The sequence below is a fragment of the Rhinopithecus roxellana genome, chromosome 10, assembly GCF_007565055.1.
Source record: "Rhinopithecus roxellana isolate Shanxi Qingling chromosome 10, ASM756505v1, whole genome shotgun sequence".
NCBI classification, from domain to species: domain Eukaryota; kingdom Metazoa; phylum Chordata; class Mammalia; order Primates; family Cercopithecidae; genus Rhinopithecus; species Rhinopithecus roxellana.
Window position 1 is genome coordinate 98,286,585 of NC_044558.1, and position 16,222 is coordinate 98,302,806.

The 16,222-nt window shown below is 47.3% G+C and overlaps 1 protein-coding gene across 2 annotated transcripts in view; it reads right to left on the reverse strand.

Moving 5' to 3' along the window:
* BTBD11 (BTB domain containing 11) overlaps positions 1–16,222 on the reverse strand; it is a 366,318-nt gene that overhangs the window by 10,015 nt on the left and 340,081 nt on the right. For both annotated transcript variants that reach the window (XM_030939355.1, XM_010375422.2), the window contains 4 exons: positions 13,702–13,807; positions 8,424–8,526; positions 6,621–6,702; positions 224–292 (listed from right to left, as the gene is read on the reverse strand). In XM_030939355.1, coding sequence (XP_030795215.1) covers positions 224–292; positions 6,621–6,702; positions 8,424–8,526; positions 13,702–13,807 — 360 coding nt within the window. The remainder of the gene's footprint in view (positions 1–223; positions 293–6,620; positions 6,703–8,423; positions 8,527–13,701; positions 13,808–16,222) is intronic.

Below are 16,222 nucleotides of genomic sequence, written 5' to 3' on the forward strand. Positions count from 1 at the left end.
TGCACTAGCACCCCAGCCTACCAGGGAAGGTCTCTGATGAGAAGCCCTTCCTGTCTGGGAGGACTGAGGAGTCAGGACGGAACAAGAGCCCCAAGTCTTCATCCAAATGAAAACCCAACACGGGTCCTTCCAGACACTTCCCTGCACGCTGGCGACCCGAGTTTACAGAGGTGCCACTCACCCAAGGGACTTGCGACAGCCACTACCACGATGGCTCCCTTACCTCCATGATCTCATTGTTCTTAATGAGCAGTGACTCTGGGCCACCATAGTAGAGATACTGCATAACCAGCTGGAAGAAAGCACAGAGAACAGTGTCAATGGCAAAGACACATCACCTTAAAGCCATTCGGTGGATGTCCCAGCTCAGGCTTAGTTCCTGAGACCTCTAGGACATCCATTCCAAATGGTTGCCCATTTCCATGTCACCAGTGACCAAGAGCTCACTACTTTAAAGGGAGAAGACTCCATTTTGAACAGTTTCATCAGTCAGATAGTTTGATACCATGTTGAAACTTGCCTCTATGGTTTCCCACCCCCAAGACCAAACTACACAATCCTAAGCTACTGCTCCTCATGACAGCTTTTCCATGTATGCATGATAATCACGGGTTCCTCTCCCGTCTCCCACCCCAGTTATGCTGCGCGGAACTGCTGCACATGTGGTGTGCCTTGAAGAGCCTGCACCAGAGGGCTGTTCCCTGCTAACATGGCCCAGTTTGACTCAAAGCCACCGGTTGAAGTCCCAGAAGGTGACTCTGGGATGCCACAGGGCCATCTGCTCCTTATTACAATGTGCCGAGCCCCAAGGCGAAGCCATGAGGGGTCCAGGGTTTCTGTGTATCACTGACGATGTCAATGGCCCTAGCCCGGATGTTCTTTATTCGTGTGACCCATGATGCCCAAACAGCAGGCAAAGTTTCCAGAGCTTTGCAAACTGGTGTCCCTTGAATGGAATGGGGCCCATAGATGTATCTGACTTTGCTATCTTATCTCCTACGACAACTGGGTGTTAATTTTTTAGGTGGTTTGTCCCAGTCTCCTTCACTTCCTATTGTCTTTGCGTGTGTATATAGGGGTGGGGGGAGATGAAGTCTTGTTCTGTGGCCCAGGCTGGAGTGCAGTGGTGCAATCTTGGCTTATTGCAACCTCCACCTCCTGGGTTCAAGCAGTTCTCCTGCCTCAGCCTCCCAGGTAGCTAGGACTACAGGCACACGCCACCACGCCTGGCTAGTTTTCTGTATTTTAGTAGAGACCGGGTTTCACTGTGTTGCCCAGGCTGGTCTTGAACTCTTGAGCTCAAGTGATCAACCTGTCTTGGGCCTTCCAAAGCACTGGGATTACATGTGTGAGTCACCATACCTGGCCAAAAGTTGCCTTTTATGCTTGGACCACTCGACCGCTTGCCTGCATCAGAACCTCCCACCCTCTCTTCTAGTCCCGTGCTTTTGCCCACACTGTTCCCTCTGCTGGGATGCCCTCCCCTTCTTCTGTCCACTGAGCTCTGCCCGCTCCTTCTGGATCTAGTCAGTGGTCATCTGCAGTGGAGCGGCTCCTCAGATCTCCACCCCACCGCAGGTCACATCAGGCAATCATGCATCATCCTCGATTGCAGTGTTGTTTCTCACTAGAGTCTGAGGGCACAACCAGGTCTTGCCCATCGCTGTATCCTAACGCCTGGCACACAGCAAGCAAACAGCCTGCAGTGTGCACACCCTGCCCATAAACACGAATCCTTGTCTCTCTGTGTTTGACTCTCCCACGTACCGACTTTGGGCTCTTGGGACCATCTGCTTGTCGCAGAGATGGTGGTGGCACCTGAGGATTTGTGAAATAACACAGCATTGTTTACCCTCCCCTCTCCCACGCTGATGGGTCATAAGCATTTAAAATACCAAGTCAGTAAATGTTGGAATTGGGCATTATTAAAATCAATTTATTCGCCTAGCAGTTTCCATTTATAAAGGCTAAACAAATAACGATAAGAGCCATAATAATGACCACCCTGAACATTTACAGAGCATTTCTCTAGCACGTGGTCTCATGTATTCCAGGTGGGGCTGCTGAATGGAAATGCTGCTCCTTAGTGGACGGAGATCCCGGGGCCAATGCCATTTAAATTGGGCTGGCCCGGGCCTCCTTCAAACTCTGCCAGCACAAGCCTTTCTGCAAGGGGGTAAAACGAACGCTTATTAGGCTAGCGGGTCTGTTCGTGGAGTTGTTTTTCTTGGCATTTGCCACCTGCATGAAGCAGGGATTCAAATAGCACCCACAGCCTCGCGGAGGCCCCACTTCCAGGTGCAGCCTCAGCTGCGTCCGGCCCTTGCTGCCGGCGACTGATGTTAAACAGACTTGGGGGAGGAGACCCGAAGCAGGCTCATTTACTAAAATTCTTCTGTCAGCATGGACTGAAGTGAGCCGGCCCCTGGGAGCCTCCTGCTGGGTCGTATTCAGCCCTCCTTGGCCTATTTCAAGCCACAAATGAGGCTTTTCTTCTTTTATGGGGAAAGGGCGGGAACATGGAAAAGTCCCCGGGGCCTGTTAAATCTTCCCTTCCCATTACAGTAACGTGAGTCTAATGTGGCCAGGAAACCTCCCCCAGTCAAAAGCAATTACAGGCCCCGGGATTCCTCCAGGGACTGCCTTTTCCCGTGGAGGTCGCGTTCAGCGAGGCCGCTTGGCAAACATTTATTGAGCGCCTACTACGAGCCAAATTCTCATTACAGGAACCTCCCCAGTTAGTCCCAGGCTTCGCAGTGTAAGCTCCCCCTTCATGAGCACTGGGGGAGCACACATTTTCCAGCTTCCAGCTCATGCTCCAGACGAATGGGCTGGACGATTCTTTCCTCAGGGCTGGGTGAGTTTAGCGGGGGCCCCAGGTGCCCATAGAAGGGAAGAAGTTAAGAGAACAGGTCTGGGAGTCAGCCAGGCCTGAGGTTGAACCTCAGCTCTGCTAGAAGCAGCAGTGGGAACGCGGGCCACTTACTCCGCCTCTCTGAGTGCGTGCCCTCATCTGTAAGGTGGGGATTATGGCTACCTCGCAGGGCAGCTGGAAGGATGAAATGAGGTGAGGGGCAGCAGTGGTTCTCAGAGACAGGTCCCCGAGCAGCAGCAGAAGCACCTGGGTTCGTGTTAGAAATGTGAATTCTGGGCTGGGCGCAGTAGCTCACGCCTGTAATCCCAGCACTTTGGGAGGCCGAGGCGGGCAGATCACCTGAGGTCAGGAGTTCGAGACCAGCCTGGCCAACATGGAGAAACCCCCGTCTCTACTAAAAATACAAAACAGAATTAGTCAGGCGTGGTGGCAGGCACCTGTTATCCCAGCTACTCAGGAGGCTGAGGCAGGAGAATCGCTTGAACCTGGGAGGCAGAGGTTGCAGTGAGCCGAGATCACGCCATTGCACTCCAGCCTGGGCAACAACAGCAAAACTCTTCTCAAAAAAAAAAAAAAAAAAGTGAATCCTGACATGGTGCATATGCACCATGGAATATTATGCAGCCATAAAGAATGAGATCATGTCCTTGGTGACAACAAGGATGGAGCTGGAGACTTGAACTTATCCATCTCATGCCTGTAATCCAGCTTCATCCATGTACTGCATCCATGTTCTGACTTATAAGTGGGGGCCAAACATTGAGTACACATGGACACAAAGAAGGGAACAATAACCACCAGGGCCTGCTCAAAGGCAGAGGGTGGGAGGAGGGTGCTATACTTATTACCTGGGTGACAAAATGATCGGAACACCAAACCCCCATGACACACAATTTATCTAACGAACTTGCACATGTGCCCCTGAAACTAAAGGTTAAAATGTGAATTTTCACACCTGAAGAATCAGAAACTTTGTTTGGGGTGGGGTCTAGGAATCTGCATTTTAAGACATTCTCTGTGTTTTAGCAAGTACCCCACCCTTCTCCAGGTATTCTGAGAGCTGCTAATGTGTAAGAAATGCTGTAACTGAGAGCACAGGTTCTCCAACTTGGTTGCACTTTGGGATACTGGGAGGAGGTGGGGGAGACCTCAAAATGCTGATGCCTGGGCCCCACCCCTAGATTCTGATTTAATTGGTCTGATGTATGGACTGGGCACTGGGACTTGTCAAAGCTCCCAGGTGATTCTATGTGCCTCTGAGGTTCAGAACCACTGGCTTTGAGCCTTACACACAGTGCTCAAGACGTGAGAACTGTTCTTACTCTCAGCACATTCCCATTTAGAAAGGGTATTCTAGAACAATGTCCCCATGCTTTGCTACCAGGCAGGCTGGGTTCAAATCCTGGCTCTATCTCTAACTAGAACTAAGACTTTGGGCACATCATTTAGCTTCTCTGGGCCTCAGTTTCTTCATCTATAAAAATGGGAATAATGCCACACGCAGTAGCTCATGCTTGTAATCCTAGCACTTTGGGAGGCCAACCAAGGTGGGTGAATTGGTTGAGCTCAGGAGTTCAAGACCAGCCTGGGCAACATGGCAAAGCCTCATCTCTATAAAAAGTACAAAAATTAGCTGGGTGTGATGAAATACTTCTGTAGTCCCAGCTACTCAGGAGGCTGAGGTGGGAGGATGGCTTGAACCCAGGAGATGGAGGTTGCCATGAGCCAAGATTGTGCCACTACACACCAGCCTGGGCCACAGAGCCAGACCCTCTCTCTCCCTCTCAAAAAAAAAAAAAAAAAAAAAAAAAAAAAGGGAATATCATTCCAGATAACACATGTAAGCACAGATCAGTGCTTCACTACTCATGGTTCCACAAACATTTCCTCATCACCCTCCAGAGCAAAGCCACGGCTGCATGGAACCCAGCTTTCCAACCCAACAGCTGCCATTCAGGAAAGGGCTGTGACCACTTTGCTCTCAGTAGAAAATGGTGCGGAGGGCCTAGGGTGAGGGGACATGGGCACTTGGATGTCTGGAGTATGCCAATTCCCCAGGCCCACCTTGGGGCTCCAGCCTCCTCACTACTCTCCTGACCTCAGGAGGACAGCTCACCCAGGCTTATCTTATCTTTGGAAACTTTTTTTTTTTTTCAGATAGGGTCTTGTTCTGTTGCTCAGGCTGGAGTGCAGTGGCACGATTAAGGCTCACTGTGCCTTGACCTCTCAGGCTCAAGTGATTCTCCAGCCTCAGCCTCCTGAGTAACTGGGAGTACAGGTGTGTGTGTGACCACGCCTAGTTAATTTTCGTATTTTTAATAGACAGGGTTTTGCCATGTTGCTCAGGCTGGTCTTGAACTCCTGGGCTTAAGTGATCCTCCCACCTCAGCCCACACTGGCCTCCCAAAATGCTTGGATTACAGGCATGAGCCACCGCACCTGGCCTGGAAATTTCTTTCATCCTTTCTCCAACTCCTAGTCCAAAGTAACCTATTCTATAGAGTCTTATGCTTAGTGGGGAAGTGGTTTATCGGTTATGGCTTAGAACTACAACAACCCACTTAAAAATTGCCATGATGCAGCAGATGCGAAGTTGAAGGTTTTCTCATGTTGTCCTACTTGGTCTCTGCAAGAACCTGGGACATGGAGGTGATAATGAATGGCATGAATTGTCTCACTGACCCTCTTAGAACTCAATGGCCAGCCTGAGTCTTACCCAGTTAGTACTCTTTCCAGGGCTGTCCTTCCTGAATTGAATTGGAGGAGAAACAACTGCCTGTTGGCATTCTATAAACTCTATCCCCAGGTCACCCACATTGTCTTACAAACCCTGGAAGGTGGGAAGACAGCCTAGTGGGACTGAGGGGCCTACGCAGCCTTCATGTGCCTGGAGGGTCTTGGAGCTGTAGAAATACAGCTGCAAAGCTGGCTGGGGAGTGAGTGAATTTCTATTAGCTGCAAGAACATTGTTGCAGAGCAGGATTTATGAATCAGGCATAACTGAAGGAAGGTGGAAAAGAGGAAAAAGCTGTGGTGCCCCTCAGAAAAACCACATAAACCAAAACTCATTGTTCATGGCATGAACTCCCCCCAGACAGAAGGAGACATGGTCATGTCATCTGGCCTTGGACGAAGAAGCCTTCCTTTCCTAATTGGGGTAGATTTAGACTGATGCTAAAATGATACAAATTCCCTAAAAGCACAGCGGCTCCTGATGACGCTGGGCTCAACCAAAGTTTTGGGACTTCGCACATGCTGTTCTCTTTGCCTGGAATGTTCTAACCAGCTTTCTTGAGCCCTATCCTTCCTGTGGCTCACCAGCTTCTCAGCCTTGGATGTTTTGACTCATAAGACCTCATCCAGGAGGTTGTCTTTATTTCCCTTGGTCTGAGTTGCTGCAGCACATTGTCTCACTCCTCTAGAGTACCCTACTGTATACTGTAATTGACGAATTACTCAGTCACCGCCCTCCCTCCCCAGACTCTGAGTCCCCAGGAGAGGACATCCTTTATCCTTGTGTCCCCAGCCCTTCACACAGTGTCAGGCAGAGCAGGCACTCAGTTAATGCTGCCAGGATGAATGGATGGAAACGGAAGGGGCACTGTGAGGAGGGGCCAGGAGTTCAGGAGACTGACAGCTCATTCTAAGGACTTCTCCAAGTGGCCAGTCCTCAGGCTGAGGATCTGAGGCAACCACCTGTGCCCCATGCCCACCAGCTCAGAGTCCAGGCTGCACCAGGGCTCACCTGAAAGATGGAGTATTTCACATAACCGATCTCTATGCAGGTGCTGTCATTTGTTGGCTTGCTGGAGAGGAGTGCTTTGAACCTGAACAAGGACATAAAAAAGAGATAAAAAGGACTCACACACAAATCCATGGCTCGCAAAAATAAAAAACAAAAACAAAAGCAAACAAAAAACAAACAAACAAACAAAAAACTCAGCTCTCCTGACAATAGAAAGACTTTGTTTCTTCCCCTGCAACTCTGAAATATAGCAGTGGTATATCCTTATATTTCTTAATTTAAACCCTCCTATTATACCGTAATCTAATTTGAAGTTAAAACTCTAAAGTTAAAAAACAGTGTTTTGAACAGTTACATTCATTCTCCAACTGGTGATTGGAAAAGAATGAGTGCCTGTTAAACCCCGTCCATCTTTCAGGGCCTGTCACGTGGCCGCCACCTTCATGGCATCTCTCCTAAGCCTAGGGCTATGGCTTCACTCCCTCTCCTCTGGTGCCCATGGAACACGCTTTGCTCCACGAGGGCAGGGTCTTCAGTGGTTTCTGTCTCTGCTACATCCCCACATCCTGTCCCAGTATGAACCTGACACATCATAGATATTTAATCAATGTTTGTTGACTACCTAATCATCTCCCTTATGGGTGACTTTCTGTCTTGGATTTTCAGTGCACTTTCCTGCCTATCAACTAAACTAAAAGCTCTTTGTGGGTAGAGATCTTATCAATGGAACACACAGATAATATGTTTAAGAATAAGCTGATACGTATCTGTTTTTTTAAACTCATTTTTGAAATTATAGATTTACAGAAGAGTTGCAAAGACAATATAAAGTCCCTGTTTACCCCTCACTCAGCTTTCCCTAATGTTAACAGCTTACACAGCCATGGTACCTTTGTCAAAATTAAGAATCTAACATTGGTACAATATTGATCTGGTTTGTCTACGGTGTCATGACTGAAAACTATGCAAGGGAAAACATATTTTTCTTGTGGTGGCAAAGCAGACATCTGGGGTTTGTGTTTGGTTTTGATGGGGGGATTGGAGATTCCTGGATGCTTTTAGAAATGCAGGGAGTGCTAGTCACACACATTCTCTTAGCAAACTTCCTGGAAGGGAGTTCCATTTCTGGGTTTGCAGTGTCCTTACCCAACTCAGGTACCCCCTGCTCACCACCCAGCTGGGACTCTTGGTATTCTTCATTTTGGCATCATTCTCTCCTGCTGCCTCCTCATTTCAGCATCAATCTCTCCTCTGCCCCAGCCTCACTCCTCCCTGTTCAGGTCTCTGGACAATATGATTCTAAATTGTCAACCCAATCTCTACTCAAAAGGAGAAGAAAGGCAGTTGCAGAGCTAGCAGAGAGGGTGAGCAGTTCTTCCTACTGCTACATGATACTACTGTCTGTTAACTCTACAGTTAGGGAAAAGTAAAGTCAGGACCTGTGTATTTCAGTGACTTATGCCAAATACTGTTCCCTGACATTTGGAGAGTGGCAGTCTCAAGGCTCCTGTGTGTGGGGTCTCAGGTTATTCACCGCTCAAGGCCACCTAGCCGAGGGAGCCAAAATCTAAATCCATGCTCTGCTCCCAAACTCAGCTCCCCCTGCCTCCTTTATTTGCCCAGAGGAGAAGGCGCCTTGTTCTAGGCTGTTTATGCTAGCAGCTTCCCTGTACTCTTGAATTCTTGATTTTATTAAGATGATCTGCCAGTTCGGTGAAGAGACCACCAAAAATGACTTCAAAAAATAGTGATAGCAACAGCCAAAGTCATAATGCAGCTGCCTTAAAAACCGATGATACATACCTTGGAGAGGCTGTAAATAACAGCACTTTGTGAGCATAAAATGGTCTTCCTTCTACCAGAAAGGTAACATCAGACATTTCTTTATTGTTAAGAAAATGAGGATCTGGAATTGGAAAGGGAAAAAAAGGTAGCTTTAGTGGAAAAAAGGATGAAGTTTAGATTTATCTTGTAGAAGGTGCAAATAAGAGTGAGCAAGGAAATCTTGGTGATAAAATACTCATGGGCAAGACAGCAACCAAACAGCAGACAGGACTAATCAGAGGAACAGTCAAGCCACTGAAATTTAGTTTTTCATAGGAAATCCTTATAGCTTATTTGTGATTAAAAGTAGCTTTTCCCCAGAGAAGATTCACCTATAGCTAGAGTGAACTTTTCAGGTGTGAAAGGTAATCACCTACCTTGTCTCTAAGAATGCTGCTCATCCCCACCTCTGCTGCTCTCTCTCAGGGCTCAGCACCCTCCCTGCCCAAAGTAAGTGGTTTAGAAGAGCTGTCCCCTCGCCACTGCATTCCAGGTGATTTAAGTCCAAGCCTTTCTCTCCCAGGGTCAGTGACAAATGAACCAGTCCCCTGCCCACATTTTCTAGAATAAAGATTTAGCTACTACTTACTGAGCACTTATGATATGCAACCTGGTTGCACATTATCCCCACTGTGCAGTTGAAGAAACTGAGGCACACAGAATTTACAGTGACTTGTTCAAGCTAGTGACTGGTGGAGAAGCTACAATTCGAACTCGGACATTCTGATTGGATGGCCTGCTTTGTTAAACACTAGGATCCTCCAATTTGCCTGTCATTTCAGCCCTTGAGACCCGAGGCTCCTGAAGGTGCCAGTCTGTTCTCAGCTCAGCACTTCTGTCTTATTGAGAATATCCATCAACACCCCCTGTCCTACGTTTCTTGAATCTTCCATTTCCCTCCATTCCCTTTGATATTACCCTAGTTTGGGCCACATCCTCTCTTCCTGGGAACTCACAGGAGCATCTGTTGGTCTCTCTGCCTCCACTCTTGGCCCCCTCAATCTGACAGCCCACTTCACTGCAGGAGCCATCCTTCCTAAAGCTAGCTCTGATCATGCCACTCCCCTCCTCTGCTACAAATCATTCAATAACTCCCAAGTGCTCCCAGGATAGAGTCTAAACGTCTTAATGAGGTCACTTGTGACTGGGCTTCACTGCCTTCTCTGGCTTCTCCCTGTCAAACTGTGTGTGTGCTTGAGCTATGGGTGGCTCTCAGTTCCCCATGGGTGCTATGTGCTCTCTCCCCTCTGGGGTCTGCACTCATTGTTCCTTTACCTAAAACACACTTCCAGCCCCTTCCAAACCTGGCTCATCCCTAGGTGGTCTTCAAGTTTCAGACATACTGATCAGATGCCCTTGGTCAGTAAGCCTTGCCAGATTCCCCCACTTTCCCCAGACCCAGTAGCCCCAGCTGAGTTCCCACAGCATATGCACCCCTGCTGTAGCCTCATCATGCTATGATGTATCCACGTCTGTCCATTTCAAACCCTTTCATCTGTGTCTAGTACAGAAAGGTGGTAAAGTATAATAACAGTATGGGCTCTGAGGCTAGAAATCTCAGCTGTGTAACCTTGGCAAGTTATTTATCCAACCCATGCCTCAGTTTCTCCTTCTGTAAAATGGAAATTGCAGTACCCATTATACTCCATCACAGAGTAGTGAGGAATAAACGAATGAGTGAATTTATGGAGAGCACTTAGCAAAGTGGCTGACAAATGAGTATCCCTCAATAAACATGACCATAATACTATTTGTAGAGGTTCAATGGATGTTTTTTGAGTGAATGAAATAATGCCTTGACTCCTGTTGCAGAAACTTGCTCTAGGAGGCTGCCGAGGACCCAGGGGCCCTTCTTAGCCTGTAGGCCCCTTTGTTGTTGATGGGCCCTTCCCCAGGGGTCCAGGGGCTGTGCTGAAATGAAACCCCACTGCATCCTCTGGCCGGATTTATGGGTTGTCCTAAACTATTGAGGGCAGGACCAAGCCCCTGTCTTCCTGGGGGATGTGAACACTCAGCTGCTGGACTCACCCTGTCTGTCTGTACCTTGGGGCCCTGGCCTGGCTGCATTTTCCCCAGACTGCTGTAACTTGGACCCAGAATTTGCCTTCCAGACTGATTCTCTTCACTCAGACCCTGAACCCTGTGCTGCCCCAGACGGTGATCCTGGTGGTCCTCCACTCACCTTTCTCTGTCGGTACAGAGTTGCCTCACTTCTTCTCATTTTTTTTTTTTTTAAGGCTCTTACTTTAAAAATATCAGAAAAGACCGGCCAGGCGCGGTGGCTGAAGCCTGTAATCCCAGCACTTTGGGAGGCCGAGACGGGTGGATCACGAGGTCAGGAGATCGAGACCATCCTGGCTAACACGGTGAAACCCTGTCTCTACTAAAAAATACAAAAAACTAGCCAGGCGAGGTGGCGGGCGCCTGTAGTCCCAGCTACTCGGGAGGCTGAGGCAGGAGAATGGCGTGAACCTGGGAGGCGGAGCTTGCAGTGAGCTGAGATCCGGCCACTGCACTCCAGCCTGGGCGACAGAGTCAGACTCCGTCTCAAAAAAATAAATATCAGAAAAGCATAAACAGTAAAAATCACCTGTGTAATCCCACTTTCTTTAAACATTTTAATTAAAAAAACTCCCCCTAGAACTTCTGAAATGATCCAGATAAAGGGAAAAGAGACTGTGAGGGAAAGCCTGAGAGTTGATGGAAACTCATTTCTTCACTTGACTTTCTCTCTGCTCAGTAACCTGCCTCCCTCTGCTCACCTATCACACCCACTGTTCATCTCCAGCCAGTTCCCCATTCCTGCTTCCCAGACTATTAATATCCTCTACTTTCACTTTTAACACTCTCTCCCAGAATTCACTGGGAGGGCAAGAGGACACCATAACACACACACACACACACCAGTGCTCTCCGATTTGCCACAGTCTCCACCACTCCCTATTGTCTAGTGCTGAACCCATTTCACTCATTTATATCACCTGCCTGGTCCCACAGAGATGCTGGTTTGAGATCCTTGTCACTAATCATTCTTGTCTTTTCTTTAAAGCAGGTCCCTAAAGAACCACTATTTGGCAACCTTTAGTTATGTTAGCTTGAGCTGCTGGACTGAAGACACAAAATGTACCTGCTGTATATTCCATTCGTTAATAATTACATGATGCTTTTTCTTTCATATCATGAGCTTTGAGCCTCTTAGGTCTGCCTTTTCTTTTCTTTTTGGTGCTAACCCTTGGAATTCTAATGCTTGGGCTGAAAACCAGGAACTGAAATTTAAAAAAAAAATTTTTTTGAGATGGAATCTCACTCTGTTGCCTAGGCTAGAGTGCAGTGGCATAATCTTGGCTCACTGCAACTTCCACCTCCCAGGTTCAAGTGATTCTCCTGCCTCAGCCTCCTGAGTAGCTGGGACTACAGGCATGTGCCACTGCGCCCGGGTAATTTTTTGTATTTTTAGTAGAGACGTGGTTTCACCATGCTGGCAAGGCTGGTCTTGAACTCCTGACTTTAAGAGTAGTGAGGAATAAATGAATGAATTTATGGAGCGCACTTAGCAAAATGGCTGACACATGAGTATCCCTCAATAAACGTGACCATTATAGTAGATGCTCAATGGATGTTGATGGTATTTGATCTGCCTGCCTCGGCCTCCCAAAGTGCTGGGATCACAGGCATGAGCCACCATGTCTGGCCCAAAATCAGAAACTTTTAACTGCTAGTGAAAGAAACTTCAGCAAATTCAGGAGGAGAAAATGTTCCCTCCCATCCTGTAGCCAAGGGAAAGCAGATTTTATGCCACTGAAACTGACCTGGCAAAAGTTTGCTCTAAGGATGGTGTCTTATGAGGCACCGAGACATCAGAGATTGTTGCTATCCTGGGAATGTACCCCTCACTCTCTAACGTTTGCTAACTTGACTGGTCTTTATAACATGTTGCTCTGATAACATTTTAATTAATACCTATTTTCTATAAGGGAGAAGTACTTGTGACTTGGGCACATCCCAGTTTTCCCCCACACGTGGTCAGAAAGATAGACAGCCTTTGACTCAGCTGCTAAAATTTTCCACTTCAGCAAAAAGTTGTGTCTCATTTAAATTAACAAGTTATTCAAGATGGGAACAAAAATAACTTTAAAATAGTCCCATGAATTCAGCCTTTTAATTAATCTAAACTGGCTCATCCCTTTCAAATTTTGCTAAAGAGTAGAAATTTCAGTCTTCTATTACTCAGATGTCCTTCAACTTTATTAGGAAAGGGAAACAGGAAGTAGGAAAGGTCCCCAACCTATCTAAGGAGAAGGAATCCTTTATCTTTAATATTTTATAACTCTTCAGGCAGCAGGCAGACAGGCTCTTCCATCAGAAGGCTCATGTTTCAGGCCTCAAAGCAGCCTGATATTCCTTCTCCTTTCTGTAGGTTGATCAACCCGGTTGCAACAGCCCCAGGATCCTCTGAAAGAACCTCGTGCCTGATGGAAAGGTTTCTTCTGAAAAATCTCAGAAGCTGGGACTGCAGAATGACAAAATTACGGCTTCTGGGCACACCTGGGTTCAAGTTCCAGCTTCACCCTGTACTGATATTGCAGCCATAATGTAGGATGAGTCACAGTGCCTGCCTCTTGGGGTGGCCTGAAGATGACTTGAGATAGGGTAGGTCAAGTGCGTGGCTGGAGCCGGCACAGTGAACGTCTCCCAGAAGAAGAGGTTATTGATACTGTCATGGGACTTCCGAGCATCCAGCCTCTGCAGCTCAGGTATGTCCCCTCATATTTTTATGGGTGTGTGTGTGTGTCGGGGGGGCCTTGTTCTCCTGTTCTCTTATTTCCCTGTAGAAGGATCTCCACTAGAGGAACAGCCCTGGCTCCTCACTGTCTCCCGCTCATTCCTTCTTAGTGAGGAAGAAGGACTTTTAGAGGGGAGAGTTTGGGGGACAGAGCTGCCATGTGCAATGTGGCCTTCTTTCAGGAGCCACCTGTGCAGGGGATGTGTATGGAATCAGGAGGTCTTCCGCAGCCCCCACTGTCTGTGTCTAAGGGAGAAAGTCCCTTTAACTGGCAAATCTCCTTGTCCACATTCCCAAGGTATGTCCTCCAGTGTCATCACACAATAAAGGAGAAATTCTGATTTCCCCCGGCCTGACTCCTGAACCGACCTTGTTTGCCCTTGAACCCCTTCCCTCCTTTTTTATGGCATTCTTTGGCTCCCTGTCCTTAAATCACAAAGCAGCAGCCAACACAGGCCCGGGGGAACCACTCACCCAAGCGTGAGGTCTGTTTCCGTTTGATCTCCGTGAGCTTGGGGATGGGGTAGGGCCCATAGCAGTGTGTGAAGATGACGCACAGCTGCTGGCTGATCACTTCGTTCTGCAGAAAAGAAAGAGGAGGTCATGATACTGGGGGCTGTGGCCAGCCTCAGCCAGGCTGTGCCCCAGGAATGCATCCCTCCAGGTGATTAGAGCTCACACATTTACTGCAGGCCACAGGAGAAATCCTCTGGGGTAGCACACAAGCCGTTTGCACTCACAAGTCCTGGATTTACTTGCTCTGTTTTGTCCACTGTCTATTTCTAGTGGGTTCACTGGTGAAGCTTAAGAAATTTGCAATTAAATTCTTTTCTCTGGCCCTCATGATTCGCTACCCACTGGAAAGCAGGTTTTTGTAGTTCATAGAGAAAGGAAAGTAAGGTCTTACCCCAAACCCACCTTTACCAATACTCTAAAATTCTGGAAGCAATGAATTCTCCTGAAATTAGCAGGATTTCAGGAGAATTATCCTGAAATTAGCCCTTTTGATCTTGTGGCTGTGCTCTCCATTAACGAGACAAATTCTTCTGATTCAGCTTTCATGTGAACTTGATTCTGGTGCTGAGGCATTTCTGGACCCAGAAGTGCTCAGCTGAATCACTGGCTCCAAACAAAAGGTCGGAAGGAGCTGGTTCCGCAACCCCAAACTACAGCTGCCCTTCACTGCTGGGGACATAGGAGCCTGCTTCTCCTTGACCCTCAGCGTTCCATTGATCTCTTCCCACTTTGCAGCCATTTCCTTTCATTAATCTCCCTCCAGCTGCAGGTGTATAGGAGGAAAAATGAAACACAGCATTTTGTTTCTATTTATTGGACAAAGGGTGTTGAAACTAGGGGCTCAAAGGGGTCACATTGAAAAATATTTACAATAGATTAAGGAAGAAAAGTAGGTTACAACACAGTTTGTACCAGTTCTTTTTGGAAATAAAACCCTCTACAAATATATTTGTATTGACAGATATGTATAGAAAAGGATCTAAAAAAAATAGAGTAGTTACCTTTGGGTGAGATAAAGATGTCTTTTCTTTTATTTATATTTTCTACAACAAACAAGCATTGCTTTTGTAATAAAAACAATAAATATTCTTTTGAATTTTAAAAGATAGGTTTGGGGCCACTAGTGATGTGACTGGTTCAAGCTGTTCTTAAATCTACTCACTTCATTGTGTTCCCAAGGCAGAAGCACACAGCTTGGCATATAAAAGATAATCCAAACCCTTCAATTAAAGTGGGTAGATCACAGAAGGAACAGTGTCACCTCAGATGTGATTCACAGAGGCATAATCATAGTTGAAGGACAAAGAGACTCAACTTTCAAAGATGAGGCTTTATAACCAGAGGGCATTCAGTGCTCCCCTCATTTAATACTCCTAAAAATAACTGCCTACCTACGGGCTTAATGCACTTCTTCTCGAAGTGTGGTCCCTGGACCAGCATCACCTGGGAGCTTATTAGAAATGCAAATTCTTGGGCCTTGCCCCAGACCTTCTGACTTAAAAACCCTGGGAGTGAGGCCCAGGAATCCGCATATTAACAAGTTTTCTGGTGATACTGACATTCCCTTAAGTTTGAGAACCACAGGTTCCATACACTGAAATTCTCTCATGGGTCTGACCTGGGCTGTAGGCTATAAATTTGTTTCCTCTGGCCTAAAGCCCTGCCACCCAAAACGTACTCCATAGACCACGAGCAGCAGCATCCTCTGGGATCCTGTAGGAAATATACATTCTCATTCAGGCCCACTGAATCAGAATCTGCATTTTTAACACACTCTGCAAGTGACTCCCATGCACATTCATGCTTGAGAAGCACTGTGTGGTAAGAAGAATTATGGCCTTCTAGAAGATTGCATGGCCTAATAACCCCTGGGACTGGGATTGTGAACATGTTACTTTACATGGCAAAAGCGACTTTGCAGGAGTAGTCAAGGTTGGTGCTTTAGTCCATTAGGGCTGCTAACAAAATACTCTAAACTGGGTGGCTTATAAAGTGCAGAAATTTATTTCTCACAGTTCTGGAGGCTGGGAAGTCTAAGATCAAGGTGCCAGAAGACTCGGTGTTTGGTGAGGGCCTGCTTTCTCATAGATGGTGCCTTCTAGCTATGTCCTCACGTGGTAGAAGGGGTGCTGAGGCCCCTCTGGGATCTCTTTTGTGGACCTACTCACCTCCCAAAGACACCACCTCCTAATATCATCACCTTGGGGGTTCGGACTTCAACATTTAAATTCTGAGGGGACAGACAGTCAAGAGCATAGCAGTTCCTCATGAGTCAACCTTCAAATAGATTATCCTGGATTATCTGGGTGAGCTCAAAGTAATCACATGAGCCCTTAAAAGTAGAGGCAGAGAAGGACTTCAGATGGGAGAGGGGAGAACAAGATGACAGAGGTTCCAGTCTGAGAAGGACTTGATGCTCTGTTGCTGGCTTGAAGATGGAGGGGCCACACGGCAAGCTTGTGAGGGGACTTAGGTAACC